This window comes from Myxocyprinus asiaticus, chromosome 18 (genome assembly GCF_019703515.2).
Source record: "Myxocyprinus asiaticus isolate MX2 ecotype Aquarium Trade chromosome 18, UBuf_Myxa_2, whole genome shotgun sequence".
Classification (NCBI taxonomy): Eukaryota; Metazoa; Chordata; class Actinopteri; order Cypriniformes; family Catostomidae; genus Myxocyprinus; species Myxocyprinus asiaticus.
Genome location: NC_059361.1, coordinates 41,112,501 through 41,130,379, shown reverse-complemented (window position 1 = coordinate 41,130,379; position 17,879 = coordinate 41,112,501). Strand labels below are relative to the sequence as shown.

General features: G+C 38.8%; 1 protein-coding gene across 2 annotated transcripts in view; it reads left to right on the top strand.

Annotated features, from left to right (window-relative positions):
- The first annotated feature begins 1,811 nt into the window (after window positions 1–1,811).
- The window catches only part of LOC127456339 (lysM and putative peptidoglycan-binding domain-containing protein 2-like), an 18,708-nt gene continuing 2,640 nt past the window's right edge, over window positions 1,812–17,879 (top strand). Inside the window, exons 1-2 of one of the 2 annotated variants that reach the window (XM_051724784.1) lie at window positions 1,812–2,360; window positions 12,660–12,994. In XM_051724784.1, the coding sequence (XP_051580744.1) occupies window positions 2,106–2,360; window positions 12,660–12,994 (590 nt within the window). In that variant the 5' untranslated portion in view covers window positions 1,812–2,105. Of the gene's footprint in view, window positions 2,361–4,164; window positions 6,137–12,659; window positions 12,995–17,879 lie in introns of those variants that run through there. The other variant, XM_051724785.1, reaches the window with a different exon arrangement.

The following is a 17,879-nucleotide window of genomic DNA, read 5'->3' as shown; positions in this document are numbered from 1 at the left end:
GAGGGACCAGCCTATTGGGTGTGGGCTTTTTAAACAACAACCTAGAACACCCAGTCATCTAGCAAAGTCCTAGTAACCACATACACTGTAACAACACCTTAACACACACACACACACACACACACACACACACACACAGAGAGAGAGAATATTTTAGTTTTTATAGACATTATACATGGCAATCTGAACACTTGAGCTTTGTATAATTTAAATTCACAGCTACAACATAAAGCTAAAGGGAATCAGAGAATATAGATATAAACATGCAAACAGTATCAGGTACAAGTATCAGGAATGAAATTATATAGTAATTACTTCCCATCTATTTGGTTTAAATGTCCAGTTCTAGTATGTATCCTCTTTAATGGTGCTTCCACAATTCAGCAAACTGTGGACATCTGCTTCCTCTTTACAGGTCATGTGTGGTTTTACTGTGTATGAGAAACAGCTCCGGTGAAAAATGAAACAAAAGCCTCAGGATGAATAGAAATTAAACAGTTTTTGTCATTTTACGTCTTTAAGATTTTTGATGATCTTTGCACTGATGTGCTTTATTGCATTAATAACCAAAACACAAAATAAATCCTCATCATTCATTATTATTATTCTAATTATAAAAATTCAATTGAGTTGTCCAATACAGGGCCATTCTGAATTTGTGTTTGATTATGTTATGTGTGAGTAATATGTACAGACTAATATTTTAATCTTGTTGGATTATATCTTTTGAGCTCACTGCCCTTGTTTAAGATTAAATACACAGGCTTTACACAGAACACATCAACTTTTTTGGTTTAGACTATAAAATCTGCATGTACGGACATTTCCCTCAGTTATCAAACCGCTTATGGAACATTACAATCATTTTGGTATGTTTAGTTCATCTTATGAAAGCAGCCGAAAGCTTTTGGGAGTGTCAGTGCAGTTTGTTTGGTGATGTTAAAGTGTTACATTTCTTCAGCTTGTGTAAATTAACTTCAGTTGTGATTTTCAAGCAAAAAACTCACAATTATGTTCTAAAGACACACACAAGATACTATAAAAAGATACATGTAAGAATAAAATAAAATAAAAGGTTCCTTCTTAAACAAAGAGAAATACAAATTATTTTCCTCATTTAAAAACTTTAAGTTGTCATATTTAAAGAAATTATATATTTTTTAGATTATGTTTTTCTCAGAACACTTCACAATCCATCAAGACCACTCCTCATTTAAAACAACAATGCTTTCTACACAGCTAGTGACTCAATGCTCGGGTGCTGACCTTGTTAGCTTGCTGTGTTGAAAGCACTGTTGATTTAAAGAAATAGTTCACCCAAAAAAAAAAAAAAAAAAAAAAAAAAAAACAACAACAACAAAACAAAACTCTCATTTACTCACCCTCATGCCATCATAGATGTGCATGACTTTCTTTTTTTATATAAAAGGACTTCAATATTGATCTATTTCTCACCCACACCTATCATAAAAGACTTGGATTTAACCACCGGATTCGTGTGGATTACTGTTATGCTGCCTTTATGTGATTTTTGGAGCTTCAGAGTTCTGGCCACCATTCACTTGCATTGTATGGACCTACAGAGCTGAAATATTCTTCTAAAAATCTCTGTGTTCTGCAGAAGAAAGAAAGTCATACACATCTAGGACTGCATGAGGGTGAGTAAATGATGAGAGAATCTTCATTTTTGGGTGAACTAGCTCTTTAAATGGCAAGCTGTCTAAACATTCGCGTTGCGTCGTGATGCTCGCATAAATACAGTCTTTGATTGGTCAACTAGCTGCCGACGTCACATTCCAGCCGCAACACTGAAAGACGCGACGCGCTCACTCGCAGCGTATATTTGGTGTCATCAACACACGCGCTGATCAGGTTTCACCGGAGTGATCGCGTTCCTCGCGCAGGCCCACGGTAACGACAATTGCGCCTGGAAAATCACTCATCTCTCCCGTTTCCTCTAAATATCACTGCTAAAATGCGCTGCGTGTGGTGTGACACAGGAACATGCGTATTTTTATATTCTGAATACTAGCAGTCATTCGGCAGGGAAGCGCGCGCGTCGCGGCAGCTTTAATAATAATAATAATAATAATAACGGATTGAAGATGGCGGAGTTTTCTCCGGTCCTGCCTCCTCTGCGCGATGATGGAGGATGCGGACGGTACGGGCAGCCGCTGTTCCCCAGATCCCGGTCCGGTTCGGAGTCGGACAGTGAGTTATCGCAGAGTTTGGCCCGAACAAAGACGCGCTCGTATGGCAGCACCGCGAGCGTCACGGCGCCGTTAGGAGAGAAATACGTAGAGCACCGTGTAACGGACGGGGACACACTGCAGGGTATAGCACTCAAATACGGGGTTACGGTAAGAATATAAGTCCAATATTAGTTTTAATATACACACATACAGATAAGACCATGGCTGTGTCTGAAAACACAGTGAGTTCCACTGCGGTAAAGTTGTTTTTATATTATTTTAAGTTAGGGAGTGTCTCTAAAGTGTGAAACGGGAAAAGGCTGTTGAAAAACAGATTACTCTGTAGCTATAAAAACATGCGTAGCTTTATCCAGATGTAACTTAATATTGGCAAACAAGTTAAATAGAAATTTAGGCTTATTCCCTAGGATATGTAATGATGTTATAACAATGTAACGTAACTGAAATTGCATTTAACTTATAGCTAACAGAAACTGATGAATGTCAGACCTCCTATAGCACATGTATACACAACACCTTTCCACCTTACATGACTTTTATTTTGGAATCGTAACTTTTATAATTTTCTTTATGATTTTTAACTGTTATTTTCAAACATAAAACGTGTGTGACCTGATGATGTCACACCACCTGTTATATAATAACAAACATCTATAACACATCTTACATGACTTGGATTTTGGAAATATGATTTTGTGTATTTGTTATGAATTTTTGACATTTTCAAATCCATATAACTTCCTGGTCATGTTAATGTCACACCACTGTTATATATTTACTAACACCTATAACACATCAGTGATGTCAAACCACATTTAATGCTTTCACATCCTACCCATAACAATAACAACAATAATAATAAGAAGAAGAAGAATTTTTAAAAATCCTTCCCATCTTTGGTTTTTGAAATATCCTCCTGAACGTTTGGACTTGGCACATAACATTTTGTACTTTTACTTGGCTAATGTCATGCTTATTAGGCCCTTATATTAATTTAAGTAGTAGCACTGACAACACACAATTTGTTAGGAGCTGTAAAAATCAGCCAATTACAGTTACAACATGTTTTTACTTTGAATAACTCATTACTTACTTACCTGTGTGCTTATACACTAATATAAAGTCCTAACAGTTGAATTGTTACAGCTGTAATTGTATTGCACTCAAACGGCATAGGAATGAAGGAAAGGAAATCATCTTGGTTACGTATGTAACCTTGGTTCCCTGAGATGAAGGGATCAAGACATTGCGGTGCTGACACTATGGGAAATTCCTTTCTCAACGACCTAGTTGTATCTCTTTGTACAATAACGGCAATTCTAAAATTGGCAATGGTGTTTCAGCCCCGTCCCTTTAGGCATGCAGTTGGCCAATATAAGCGGGTGCGAAACATTTCCTCAGAATTTTTCGACTGAGGACCAAAGGAGTGCAACTCTCGCACCTCGAAGCTCTGGGTCAGTAGTGCGGCTAGCTTATGCAATGTCTCGTTCCTTTTATATCAGGGAACCGAGGTTACATGCGCAATCGAGACATTCCCTTTCGATTATGACCTCTCAACATTGTGTCGCTGACGCATGGGAACAGCATCCAATCACGCCGCACTACTGACGTGACGTCACACCCCACAGAGGGGCCTCACCCGAGACATAGACACTTGAGGAAGGATATGTATAGGATGTCACAGGCCACATAGGATGGTGAAAACATGCCTCAGAGTGTATATAGTAAAGCTCAATCTCCCTACACAGTGAAAACCCAGGAGGGAAAATTAATCTAGACTGGGCATTTATATGAATTTTATAAATACACACAGTATAAGTGCTTCACAACCAGGGTTGGGAAGGAGGAGACTAATCAGAAGCGCTCTCAATTTTGACAGCGGCCTACATACCACTGGCTGTATCAAAATTATAGCAGATAGCCCACTCGTATAAATGAGCCTGGGCTTATCTGCTGAGTGTTGGTACAATTAGCTCTCTTAGACAGTGTGGACCTGTGAAGAGAGAGAGGCCACATCAAGGTTATAAAACCTGGAAAATGGGCTTTGCGAAGAACAACCTGCTGCTAAACATATGTCTTCTAAGGACACAACGTTTACCCATGCCCATGAAGAGGCCACGTCTCTGGTCGAATGCGCTTTCACACCGATGAGGCATTGTGCACCCTGTGACTCATAGGCGAGGGCGATCTCATCGACAATCCAATGAGAGAGTCGTTGTTTGGAAACAGACATGCCTTTTGTACGTCCTCCAAATCAAACAAAGAGCTGATCCGACAATCTGAACTGATGGGTACGATCCACATAAATATGTAATGCCCGCACTGGGCATAACAAGTGCAGCATCTGCTCCTCATCCGAATTAAATGGTGAGGTATAAGAAAGCTTGTAGGCAGACGAACTGGGCCCTGAAGGGCGTGGAAAAAAACCTTAGGCATGTAGCCTTTTCTGGGATTGAGAGTGGCCTTCGAAAGACCCGGTCCGAACTACAGACATGAGCTGCCTACCGACAGCGCGTGCATATCACCCGCACATTTATCTCAGGCTAGAGCCAGCTGGAGTGCGGTCTTAAGAGAGAGAACACATAACTCAGATTCCAAAGGAATGGGGGGGCTTGTGAGCACCTTCAGTACCAGGTTCAGGTCCCAGGTTGGAACTGTAGCAGGGTGAGGGGGGTTTAGATGCCTCGCTCCCTTGAGGAACTTTATAAATTAGATCATGTCTGCCTATAGACCTTAAGCTTTGATAGGGTGAGACCTGCGTCCATCCGCTTTTGGAGGAATGTGACGATCTCAGCTAATGAGCAATTCACTGGGTCTTTGCCATGCGAAGAGCACCAATTTGCAAACACACGGCAATTTAGCACTTAGAGTCATCTTGTGGATGGCGCTCTAGCCTGCAGGATGGTGTTCATAAGCGATCAAGCTAATCCTGGCATGTTTGGAGGGCTCTGTTCAGAGGACAAACATGCTGGTTCCAGAGCTCCGGCTGAGGAGATCAGATCGTGCCCTGTGCTTGAGAGAGGAGATCCCTCCTCAGCAGTATTTCCCAAGGGGGGGCCGACCAGTAGCTCCACCAACTCTAGAAACCATGACTAATTGGGCAATTTCGGTGCAACCAGTAGAACCGCTTCCCTGTCCTCTCGAATTTTGCAGATGACAGAATGGAGGAGGCATACTGAAGAAAATGCATATTTCCATTTTGTGGGCCATTTGTGAGCCATGGCATCTACCCCTGGCAGGCTTGGGAAATGGAGTACCAGAGGGCACAGTAGCTTGTCTCCATGGAGGCAATCAGGTCCACTTCCGCTTTGCCAAATATGTCCCAAATCCTTAGGACCATCTGAGAATGAAGCCTCCATTCCCCAGGCATAGCTCCCTGGTGAGACATCAGATCCACGCCACAGTTCAGGCGGACTGGGACGCTTTTTGCACGTAAGGAAAAGAGGAGGTGCTCGCTCCAAAGGTGCCATGTCAGGCTCAACATAGGCAGTGATCGGATTTCACCCTGAAGATTTATTTTACTACTGTTATGTTTCCAATCGAACAACATGAATGAAGCAGCCTCTCCGACCTGAGTGCGCGCAGAGTAGGGCATGTGCCACGTCTTTGTGAGCTCTGCGTGGACCTCTGGGAAGTATGACGCTACTCTTTGGGATGCAGTCTTTTGACGGCGGCCGGACTGTAGGAACCATTCATCCAGGCGAGTACTTTCCGGGTTGACTGGAGAGGACCACTGTAAGCTGAGTTTCTTGACCGCCCTTGAGAGGATGCAAAGCAGCTCAGTATCAGTGGCTTGTGTATGCTCTTCACCCTCCCCATTATCAGATCCGGCAAGTGTAATGAGACCATGTGCTCCGACAGAGGGCCGGAGATCCTCATGGGTGTACTACAGGGGCGAGGATGCTGCATCAAGAGACCAAGGGGTTTGTGCTGGCTTTCATTTCAACTTTCATTGGGTTTTCAATTAATTACAAACTAAATTTTGATCAGTTCCTCACACAAATGTATATACAGTTTGTATTACATGGCTTTATTGACTCTAGTGACTTTAGCACAATTTATAAGGACAACTAAGTATTACTCTTTTGCTTCCTGTTTGGAGCATGACATCCACCAGCATCTGCTTTCATTGTATGGAAAAAAATCTGCTTGGATATTCAACTAAATAACTTGCATGTAAGTAACTTTTGTGTAATATGGAACAAGAACAATATTAAGGGTTTCACATGAGCATACAATGGTATTAATGACAGAAGTTTTAGTTTTGGGTAAACTGTCCTGTGAGGTAGTTATCCAGATGTCATGTAAGCCTTCCAGGTAATTTGGAATAAGTCCTGAATCTCAATGGATAGAGCAGGGTCTTGGCAACACCAAGAGCATGGGTTCAAATCCCATGTCAGACATCATCCAAACTACAAGTTATGGTCACTTATTAAAATAGTTGATTTCTGCATATTAAATAGCAGCAAAGCAGGTTGAGATTTGGCCTAGTGGGTAGTGCAAGTGCTTTGCCATGATTCATTAAGGTAGGCATGTTGGTAACATAGGTTTAAGTCTGGCCTGTGTCAAAGGAGGTTGATTGTTTTTTAAATATTTCAGAAATTAAAATTCATAAAAAATACACATTTTAATGCAAAACCCAAGTCGTGTAAGATGTGATATAGGTGTTTGTGAGTATAGTGTTTGTGAATATATTATAGGTGGTGTGACATCGTTAGGACACATGACGAGGATTAGAAATGTTAAAAAAACACAAAATCATATTTCCAAAATCCAAGTCATGTAAGATGTGTTATAGATATTTGTAAATACATAACAGTGGTGTGACATTATCAAGTCACATGTCCAAGAAGTTATATGGATTTGAGAATTTAATAAATTCATAAAAAATACACAAAATAATATTTCTAAAATCAAAGTTGTGTAAGATGTGTGTCAGATGTGTGTGAATGCATTACAGGTGGTCTGACATCACTAGGTCGCATGACCAAGAAGTTGTATGGATTTGAAAATTTCAAAAATTCATAAAAAATACACAAAATAAATCAAAGTCATGTAAGATGTGTGTGAATGCATTGCAGGTGATGTGAGATCTTTAGGTAAAAAAGCCAGAAAGTTAAATAGATTTATTTCAATAAAGCATTCAGTTTACATTAAATAGTTACAACAGGGATGTAAATCATAAGAAAATAAAAAATGATCTAAATTTAACTTAATTTGTTTACCAACATAAATATTACACGTAAAAAGAACCACTTTTTAATGTAGTCAAAGAATAATGTATCTCTTAACTGATATTTGTGCGTTTTGCACTTTTGAGACACTCCCTAACTTGGATTGCCCTTGTTGGGATCGCTGATTTACTTCTTTCACTTTTGATGTTTAAAACAATTACATTTATCGAATAACATCAGAATTACTTTTGCTGTTATGATTTACAGTGTTATCTGAATGAGACACAGCTTGAACCGCCACTATTTTGCAATTAATGTTAAAGGAAGGATCGAATTTCTAACGAATATCCAATATAAAAACAACTTTACTGCAGTGAGTTCCCTACGTATTCAGCATTTTCGAGCATAATATGTACATACATGAAATGTTGTGCCATGAACTGTCTCCAAAGCTAGTGAGCTGCCTAACTAGACAGCATTTTGGACCATAATAGACGCCTGCAGCATGTTTTAAAACCTAGTGAACTGCCTATGTAGACTGTGTTTTTGCGACATTTCAGCTGTGTGCAGTAGTTTTGGGCATCATATGAATGTCTTATGATGCCAAAAAATGAAATAGGCTAACCTGGGCTGTGTTTCCAAACCCTGTGAGCATTTTGTTAGCCGAGCACCTGCAGCATATTTGGACATCATTTTTGGGGCATCATAAGCATGTGCAGCATTTTTGGACATCATACTGTATACACATATTATGATGTCCAATGTGTCATGGTCTGTATATAAAAGCACAAATGCTGTAACGGGCTGTAGCTCAAAACGTAGTTAGTTCCCTACTTAGCCATTTTGGGCATCTTATCCACATTTTGTGGCATCATAAGTATATCCAGCATTTTTTGGACAGTTTAGACATGTGCAGCATTTTAAACGTGCGAACGCACTTATAATGCCCTGAAATGCTGTCTAGGTAGGCATATCACTAGGTTTTAAGACACAGTATATGTGACATTTAATTACAGAGGATGACCATTTATGCAAATATAGCCTAAGAGATGATTGCATATTAGCTGTGTGGATTCCTAAGTGCAACTTATGCAATGATGATGAAACAAGATTTTAGAAGATACATTTAACTCATTGATTATAACAGATATTTTGATGCATTTGAAATAAGCTAAATAAATCTAAATACACAGATTCATGTACTGTATGGGACCTGTAATCTCAAAGGATGTGACTGTTTGCAAATACAAGATATGATAGCATATTGATCTGACCCTGCAGACACTCAGCTAGTGCAATATTATGCGACTCAAAATAAATGTAAGATAAATGAGATTGATTTTGATCACAAAACTACATACCCAGTTTTTACTGACTGAGTTATGAGATAACTTGGTGATTTTGAGAAACGTAAACCTAATGGTGAGTGGTTCTAAACTGGTTTTTGCTTCAGGACCCAGAGTTAACACTGAATATCAAGTGGTGACCCAACAGAGTAATCTCCATCCCTGAATTGGCTACATCACTCTCCTCTCCACCAATAGCTAGTGTGTGGTGGGTGTTCTGGAACACTATGGCTGCAGTCGCATCATCCAGGTGGATGCTGCACACTGGTGGTGGTTGAGATTTCCCCATACTATGTAAAGCACTTTGAGTGCCTAGAAAAGTGCAATATAAATGTAAGGAATTATTATTATCATTACCAACCAACATTGTTTACTAGACAAAAAAAAAAAAAAAAAAAAAATTGAAATGCATTAATATTACCATAAACTCCAAAGATTCAAAGTTATGAACATCACCACATAGGCGTAACAGAAAAATGTACAAATTTGGTTTCTAAATGACCATGTTTAATGTTTACATGCACTTAAGAAAGCGGGTTATTCCAGGGTTTTTGCAGAAAGCAGCATTCTGAAACGACATGTAAACGAGAATGCCTATTTCCTTACGTCGTTTAAGGGATTAAGAGAAATCGGTTTAACACACCTAGGTTTCTCCCGGAGAATGTATATGGTCATGTAAACACATAAGTGGCATTCTAACAGGTTTTTGAAGAGTGTGCATGTGCGTGAACAGACCGAATAAAAAAACATCATAGGATGGAGCCCAACAAGTCAACAAAAAATTTCTTGGAGTACAGTGGGAAAAGCACATACACTATACGGTACCCATTTATAAACACCACTGTAAAATATCAACTGTCCCTCACATTTGCATATATGTGCTTGTACATTGAGGGAATCCCAGAGTTTAACATAAGGGGAAACTCCACTATTGAAGCATAAGGAAACAAACACAGCAACAACTCTGGAATATCTGGAAATAAAGTGAAGCAACAGAAAATAAAATAACGAAGTCTTCCTGGGATACCATGATTGTTATTTACACAAGCGTCGCAGGGAAATTCCGTTGATGTGTAGAAAGCTGCTTACTGACCAAGAAGTTTACAAACAATTTGTTAGTATTTGGTAGCATTGACTTTTTGGAAGTTTTGGGTAGCCTTCCACAAGCTTCTCACAATAAGTTTCTGGAATTTTGTCCCGTTCCTCAAGACAGAACTGGTGTAACTGAGTCAGGTTTGTAGGCCTCCTTGCTCGCACACGCTTCTTCAGTTCTGCCCACAAATGTTCTATCGGCGTGAGGTCAGGGCTTTGTGATGGCCACTCCAATACCTTGACTTTGTTGTCCTTAAGCCATTTTACCACAACTTTGGAGCTATGCTTGGGGTCATTGTCCATTTGGAAGACCCATTTGCGACCGAGCTTTAACTTCCTGGCCGATGTCTTGAGATGTTGCTTCTAGGGATGTGCGAGACTAGTTGACTAGTTGACTAAACGGTTCTGATGCTGCTAGTCAACACTGGAATTACTAGTCGGTTAATATTTCCCCCCATTAAACTGATCATAATTTTTACACATTTATGTTTGGCTTTATATTTTTTTTACAGAGGTTGCACTTAAATTACTGTCATATTAATGTTACATATTTTAAATAGAATTAATAATACAAATATTATTTAAAAAAGAGGATTTCTGGAGCAGATACAGAGTTTAATTTCACCTCAGGCTTTGCATGCTTCTTCCCTCTCTCACTCGCGGTACGTGCAGGAAAATGTCATCTCGTAAGACAAGCAAACTCACCAAAGTAGTTATGAAATCACTTCGGTGGTGCGGGAATCGGCTTTCCAAATGTTTGAAAGTCCCTATGGATGTTTTCACATTTGAGTCTTCTTTAAATCTGTGCATGCTTGTATGATATTTTTTTGCTGAGCAGGCTTTTTCAAGGGCAGGATAGACGCCTCAGGTGAGTCAAGTCCCGTCTTTCACTGGACCATGTCGATGTGTTAATTTTACTCATCAAAAAAAAATTTCTTTTGAATAAGTAGCCTAGAAAATAACTGTTTTAGGCTAGGTATGGCATTTTTTTAATCTGCTGATTAAGAAGGCTATTTTCAATGAGGTGCCGACTGCTTAACAGGTTAAACTATCTTTTATTCTGTGTGCATGTCATGTTTAGAATACATTACATTTATTGTATGCTACATCACAGGCCTATTATTTCTATCCTATAGCTCCTTTTTTCTTTTTTTTTACATCGTAACTGTTATTGGTTGACGTTCTTTACCGAACAGCTGTCATATTAAATCAATGGTTTATGCTCGACTGCACGTTGTGAAATACGCGCAACTGTTCAGCGCATTTTTTGCTCTCTCATAGATTTGGCTTAGTCTACCAGTTAATTATTTTCAACAAAGTCTTGACTGTTTTAATATGTTAAGTAACTTTTACTTGATTTCCGTTTAGAACAGGCTTTTAGGGTTGTTCCATTGATCCTGCACTATTCATTCAAGTGTTTTAAATAAATATGTCTATTAAATGTTCGCTAACGTTGTTTCAGTGAATGCGTGTCATGTTCTATATTTAAAGTACAATGATCATAATTCAAGTTGAGCACGTTGCAGATAAATGCTCCTTTTCAGTGGAATTTAGCATCGGATTTGGAATAGATTAAGTATTTTAAAAAATGTTTTTTTTTTTTTACTGTTTTCTGATGGTTGGTTTCTCTTTAGACTAGTCGACTAGTCGGTTACAAAACTTCAGTTTAAACGAAAGTCAAATTAGTCGTAGCGCACATCCCTATATCCACATAATTTTCCTTCCTCATGATGCCATCTATTTTGTGAAGTACACCAGTCCCTCCTGCAGCAAAGCACCCCCACAATATGATGCTGCCACCCCCATGCTTCACGGTTGGGATGGTGTTCTTTGGCTTGCAAGCCTCACCCTTTTTCCTCCAAACATAATGATGGTCATTATGGCCAAACAGTTCAATTTTTGTTTTATTAGACCAGAGGACATTTCTCCAAATAGTAAGATCTTTGTCCCCATGTGCACTTGCAAACTGTAGTCTGGCTTTTTTATGGCGGTTTGGAGCAGTGGCTTCTTCCTTGCTGAGCAGCCTTTCAGGTTATGTAGATATAGGACTCATTTTACTGTGGATATAGATACTTGTCTACCTGTTTCCTCCAGCATCTTCACAAGGTCCTTTGCTGTTGTTCTAGGATTGATTTGCACTTTTTGCACCAAACTACGTTCATCTCTTTAAGAGACAGAATGCATCTCCTTCCTGAGCGGTGTGATGGCTGCGTGGTCCCATGGTGTTTATACTTGCGTACTATTATTTGTACTGATGAACATGGTACCTACAGGCGTTTGGAAATTGCTCCCAAGGATGAACCAGACTTGTGGAGGTCCACAGTTTTTCTTGGCTTGGCTGATTTCTTTAGATTTTTCCATGATTTCAAGCAAAAAGGCACTGGGTTTGAAGTTAGGCCTTAATATATATCCACAGTTACACCTTCAATTCAGTACAACTCCTATCAGAAGCTAACTGGCTAATTGTCTAGGATTGACATCATTTTCTGGAATTTTCCAAGCTGCTTAAAGGCACAGTTAACTTAGTGCATGTAAACTTCTGACCCACTGGAATTGTGATATAGTCAATTAAAAGTGAAACAATCTGTCTGTGAACAATTGTTGGAAAAATAACTTGTGTCATGCACAAAGTAGATGTCCTAAATGACTTGCCAAAACTATAGTTTGCTAATATTAAATCTGTGGAGTGGTTATAAAATGAGTTTTAATGACTTCAACCTAAGTGTATGTAAACTTCTGACTTCAATTGTAGACAGATAGATTGGTTTTAGTTTAGATGCTCATATTTGAAAATAAAAAAACAAACAAATTTTTACATCTGTTTTTCTCCACAGATGGAGCAAATCAAACGAGTAAATAAGCTTTTCAGCAATGATTGCATATTCCTGCGAAACACTCTCAATATTCCGGTTAAGTCAGAAAAACGTTCCCTCTTTAATGGACTGTCTCTGGAGTCACCCGATGGCGAGGGAAGCATGCTGCAGGAGCCGCCCTGCACGAGTCAGGACATGGACGTCCCGTCCCCCCAACCAGAACCAGCAGCTCCAGAACCCAACACCCGACCTGTGCAGACTGAGGAGCTATCTGCGAAAGACTACTTACACCGGCTCGACTTGCAGATCAAACAGTCCAAACAAGCCGCCCGCAAACTCAAAGAGGATGGTGGGAGGTAAACGGAGAGAATGTGTGACCTTTTTTTACTCGAGCATCTTCTGTACTGTAATAAATCTAAAGACTTCTGTTTGTAATTCAAACTAGCAAGAAGTTCCAAATTTTACTGAGCTTTTTCTAAGCTAACAATGTGATACTCAAATAAGCATAAAACAATACAGTGCACATAAGTTTTGGAAAAAAGAATCCATTAATAATAAGAATGTTCCGTTTTTCATCTATACTATTTAGTATTGAATGATACATACTTTTTGACATCTCCCATGACTCTGCCTACCTAATGTCATAAGCTCACCAACAGTATGATGTCTTAAAATGCTGTGTAGGTATGCTGTCATAGTGAGCTGTCTAGGAAACAGCTCACTATGTTTTGGAACAGAGCTATAGTCTGTTATGAAGCTCAGGTCTCGTTCTGATGTGTTGGATGGTTGAAAATGAGGTCTGCTGACCTGTGCAGAGTACGTATTGGAATCTGTCCATCAGATCCCTCAATTTGACTTGCTGCAGTTTTTATTAGCTGAGTTAGTCAGATTGCCTCTGATGCGCCGGATTTTATGTGACACATCTTCTTGTGAAGGAGACAGCAAGATTGTTTGCTTGTTGTCTTCCCCTTAGTTTAAAAGAGTCACTCACTAGAGGATAGTGAAATGTGAAACATGTTATTTTATTGGTATTTTTAATATGACATATTACAAGAACATCTGTGGTGATCTCTTTAGTCTTAAAGGTGCTATATGTAAGATTGACAACAAGCATTTGAAATGGGTACTGCAGTCCAAATTCAGAATATTGGAGAGTTGTCTGCCCCGCCCCAGACTCGAAGCTCATGCGGGTTGCCAGAATTAGCCAACTCAGCGTCTGATTTAAAGGATTTCTGGGGTTTATGCTGTCTCCATCTTCCAAAGGCATCTCCAATATTTATCCTTGTTTTACTACGCCTCTGGTCATGGTGGTTTTTAGACGGATGGTGAGGCTTTTTAGGTCAGGTGGAATCTGTTATCTCTGATCCAGTTCATTTGCTGGCTTCCATGGCTGCAGCACGCAGTGTTGTTTGCCTGCAAACTTTTTCAAATCTGGCAATCCGGCGGTGTCTAAATACTATTGGTGAGTGGGCAGTGGGCGGGATCACACAGGCCAAAACATAAACAGAAATTCCTGCTCGGAATGGAAACTTCAAAGAAGAATATACTGGCTGTAGCATTGTTATCGGAGAAGCCTGTATTTCAACTTAGCATGTTTCCTAATTCTCTAATGACATATTATGGTCATTTTATAATTTAGTACAATAAAAATATTACATAAAGCACCTTTAAACAAGTGCTGTGCTTTTAAAAAAAATGTCTGGTCTCGCAACGTGAAAAAGTCAGCAGGGCTTTTTAATGGGGAATTTAAAACTTAATTTCCTACCCTTTTCCTAACTTCTAATTACTATTAGCATCCATTACAGTGGAAATGTTTGTAAAGTACACAGGAAGCGCATGGGAGATTCAGCTCACAATTGATAGTGCAACATTCTGGTTCCAGATGTAAATATTCAATTTATTATCTCCATAAGCGAACAGGTTATTAATGATAACTTATAAACCTTTAAAGACAGACCTACCATAAGCTCTGAGATTGTTAATCGAAGAACAGTCTTGTACCTTTGTATTTTTGTCTGATAAAAAAAAAAAAACAATTCTTTGAAAAAAAAAACCAAGTTTGTAATGTTGTGATTCACCTTGGAGATGGTTGGTTTGTTTGATGGCTTAGAACTCTTTCAGGAAGACTTTTATGAAATCCTTATGGGAGAAATGAAGGAAAAAAATTATTTGGGAACAAAGACAGTTGAAAAAGTGGACAGGCACTGTTGCGCTCTATAGAGTTTGGTGTTAGCATGTTGCTAAGCTAACAAGACTATACTGTAATAAGCCTAAAAATACAGAGCGCACTCAAATATACAGAAAAATTGTTAGATTATATTTTTATTTCTAGTACTGAATGCAACTGGTAGAGCATAGTGTTAACAATGTCAAGTTTGTGGGTTTGATTTCTATATGTTCTAATAAAATGTATAGACTATCTTAAATGCACTATAAGTCACTTTGAATAAAAGCATCTGCCAGATGCATGTATGTAACTGTAATGGGCATTTCTCACAAGTCGTCCACCATCTTGGATTACTGAGTTTGTCGCAAAATATTCTTGGATTGGCATTTGACCAATATGAAGCATCTTAGAAGGCAGCAACCATCACATCAGGAGCATGCTTATCATGCCTTATAGGTGGCATTTTTTATTTTTTTTTTAAATGGAAAGGTATGCAAAAAATGTTCCTACTTCCTGAAAGATATTAATGAAATAAGTGTCGTGAGATATCTCACCAGTATCTGTGACAGCTCTAGACTCTGTGAACATGTGTCTGCGAGTGTGGCCTCTGACACTTTGTGCCTGTCAATCATTTTGCGCATTCTCATAGTATTGAAGTTGCAGTGAATTATTGAGGCCTAATGCCATTTTTATGCCATGTTGTTCATTACAGTTGTCTGTTGGGGGTGCTATTTTGCCTCTGTTGTTTTTGACAAGCACTTCCGCTCGATGTCGTTCTCAATAAAGCTCATTTGGTATTTTTGGAGTGCAGGGTTTTAGAAAGAGGTGGCGTGGCTATTCCAATGGCTCAGTTTGTGGAAATTCTAGAACGGCTACAATCGCTTACAGCACCTTTGATGGAAAATCGCTACCAAACGTTTGAGCACTCGGTTAAAGAGTTAAAATGCTGTTTAAGTAGGGAGCTCAGTAGATTTTGAGTAGAGCTATTGATTTTGAGTTATCAGAGATTCTGAATAGTAAACAAACTGGTTTAACCAGAGCAAGGTTTTGCCTGAAGGCCTGTAATCTACTGCTTTGTCTTAATGGAATGATCTGAAAACAAGTCAGAACACATGTTTCTGTCTTATGGTTGTGTTTACGCTGTAACAGAGTTTTGCTTTCTGGAGTACTTACTCAAAGCTTTGGGACAGGCATCTCTCAGTCATTTAACGAGTGTTGTGAGAAAGCATTAAAAACTTTGAAGGTGAAACTTCACAATGTGTTTCCTCAGCTCTGTGCTGCTGTAAGAGATATGTGTAGCAGAACAGCACAAATCTGCTCAATTAATCATGAAGCTCTGGAAAGAACACTTCTCACACTCCTAGCATATTCTCTTTCTATGCACAGTCTCATTCACTGTCAAAATGTAACTTTTTAAGAGCCAAATTTGCCCCTTGGAGTTAATTTCAGGTAGGGAATTTTTACTTTGATGAGAGCATTTTATCTAACCATATAAAAACACAGTGTGTTGTCCATTTATCTCGAAAACTTAAATTTAAAGCCGAAGTAAAAATAAACATTGTTTTCAAACAGCTTTTCATAAAAGCCATTAATCGAACAGGCAGATAGTCACACCCCATACTCACGCCATTGGTCGAGTCAATGTTGTTGTGTTGAGCTAGATGACGAGAGGAATTTGTATAGTGCCACAGAGACACAGCGTTTACAGTTTTCGATAAAACGTATGAATGGCTTACTCATAGTTATAGTCTCTGCATATTAAGAAGAAAGTATTTTAACACCAAAAAAGTTGCACACTTCACCTTTAATCAGTACATTTCTCAGTCTGAACATTAAGGCTTGTTAACTATAAAATCACATCAACACTAAAAGAAAAAGTAGCTATATATAATATACAGGATCCCACAATAAATGTTACGCTAGGATGAAAATTGGCTGGTCGCTATGTTAAATTATACAGTTTTCTAAATACACGGTAGATTTTAATGCAGCAGCTGTTATGTGGGTATTGGAGTGTTTTTCAGATTTGGTGCTGTTACAGCCAATTTTTGTTTCTTCGTCTCAATTTTGCCATTTTAGTTTTTTAATCAAACACCCCTACTTGTTTTCTACACTTAACAACACTTGCCTTTTGAGATGGTGAATACAGATTTTTAAATATACAATGCACTAATCTGACCACTTCAGATGTGTATTGTGTGATGTCCACTAGACAGTCTAAATAGAATCTAACAAAATATACTTTAGCAGATGTCAGATAGAAAACAAGAATTCACCATTGGGCCATTTAAAACTTATGGCGCATTTTTGTCACATTCAGTTACATTTTGCCCCGTGCCTGTGTTTATTTATGCTCACATGTTTACTTGCCCTTTAAAAGTTCAGTTTTAGTCAGATGAAGACAATAATTTGTCCTTTTAAACTGTCATAGTCCAACTGAAATGTTTGCAAAGTCAGACTAACAGACCTAGAGGAACATGCAACATGTATTTAAACCATGCAGCTTATTTTTAGACCTTCCCCCAAATATTCAATTACACATTTTGTCATGCCTACTTGGACAGACAGATTAAGAATGTAGCTTGAATGCACACAAATTAGCTGTAGCTTGATTACACCTGTGCATGTGAACAACATACTGACACAGCATTTTTCTCTACACGTGGAACTGATATTTTGATCAGACCAATGCTGTGGTTGAGTCTGTGAAATGGAAAATGATGAAGGGAAATACTGATCTAAACTCATTCTTTGCTCTGCACACACAACCAAACTGTCTCTCAAACTGTTCTGGAAACACTAATTAACTGGCTTGGCATTCAAAGTGAACTGAATTTCCTGTCTTTAAACAGTTTGTTTGGGGAATACAGGAGCTTAAACAGGCCCAGATCAGAGGCTGATGCCTTAATTTTTAGGGATTCTAAAACAGGAGTGTTTCCTGTTTGAGGTGGAGGATGTCTGACTGTGTGTGTGTGACAGTTATACACAGAAATAGTGATAATTTGAATTGATTATATCAATAATTACATTGTTACTAGTGCAAACGTCCATTCCTGATATCAACAGAATTAAAA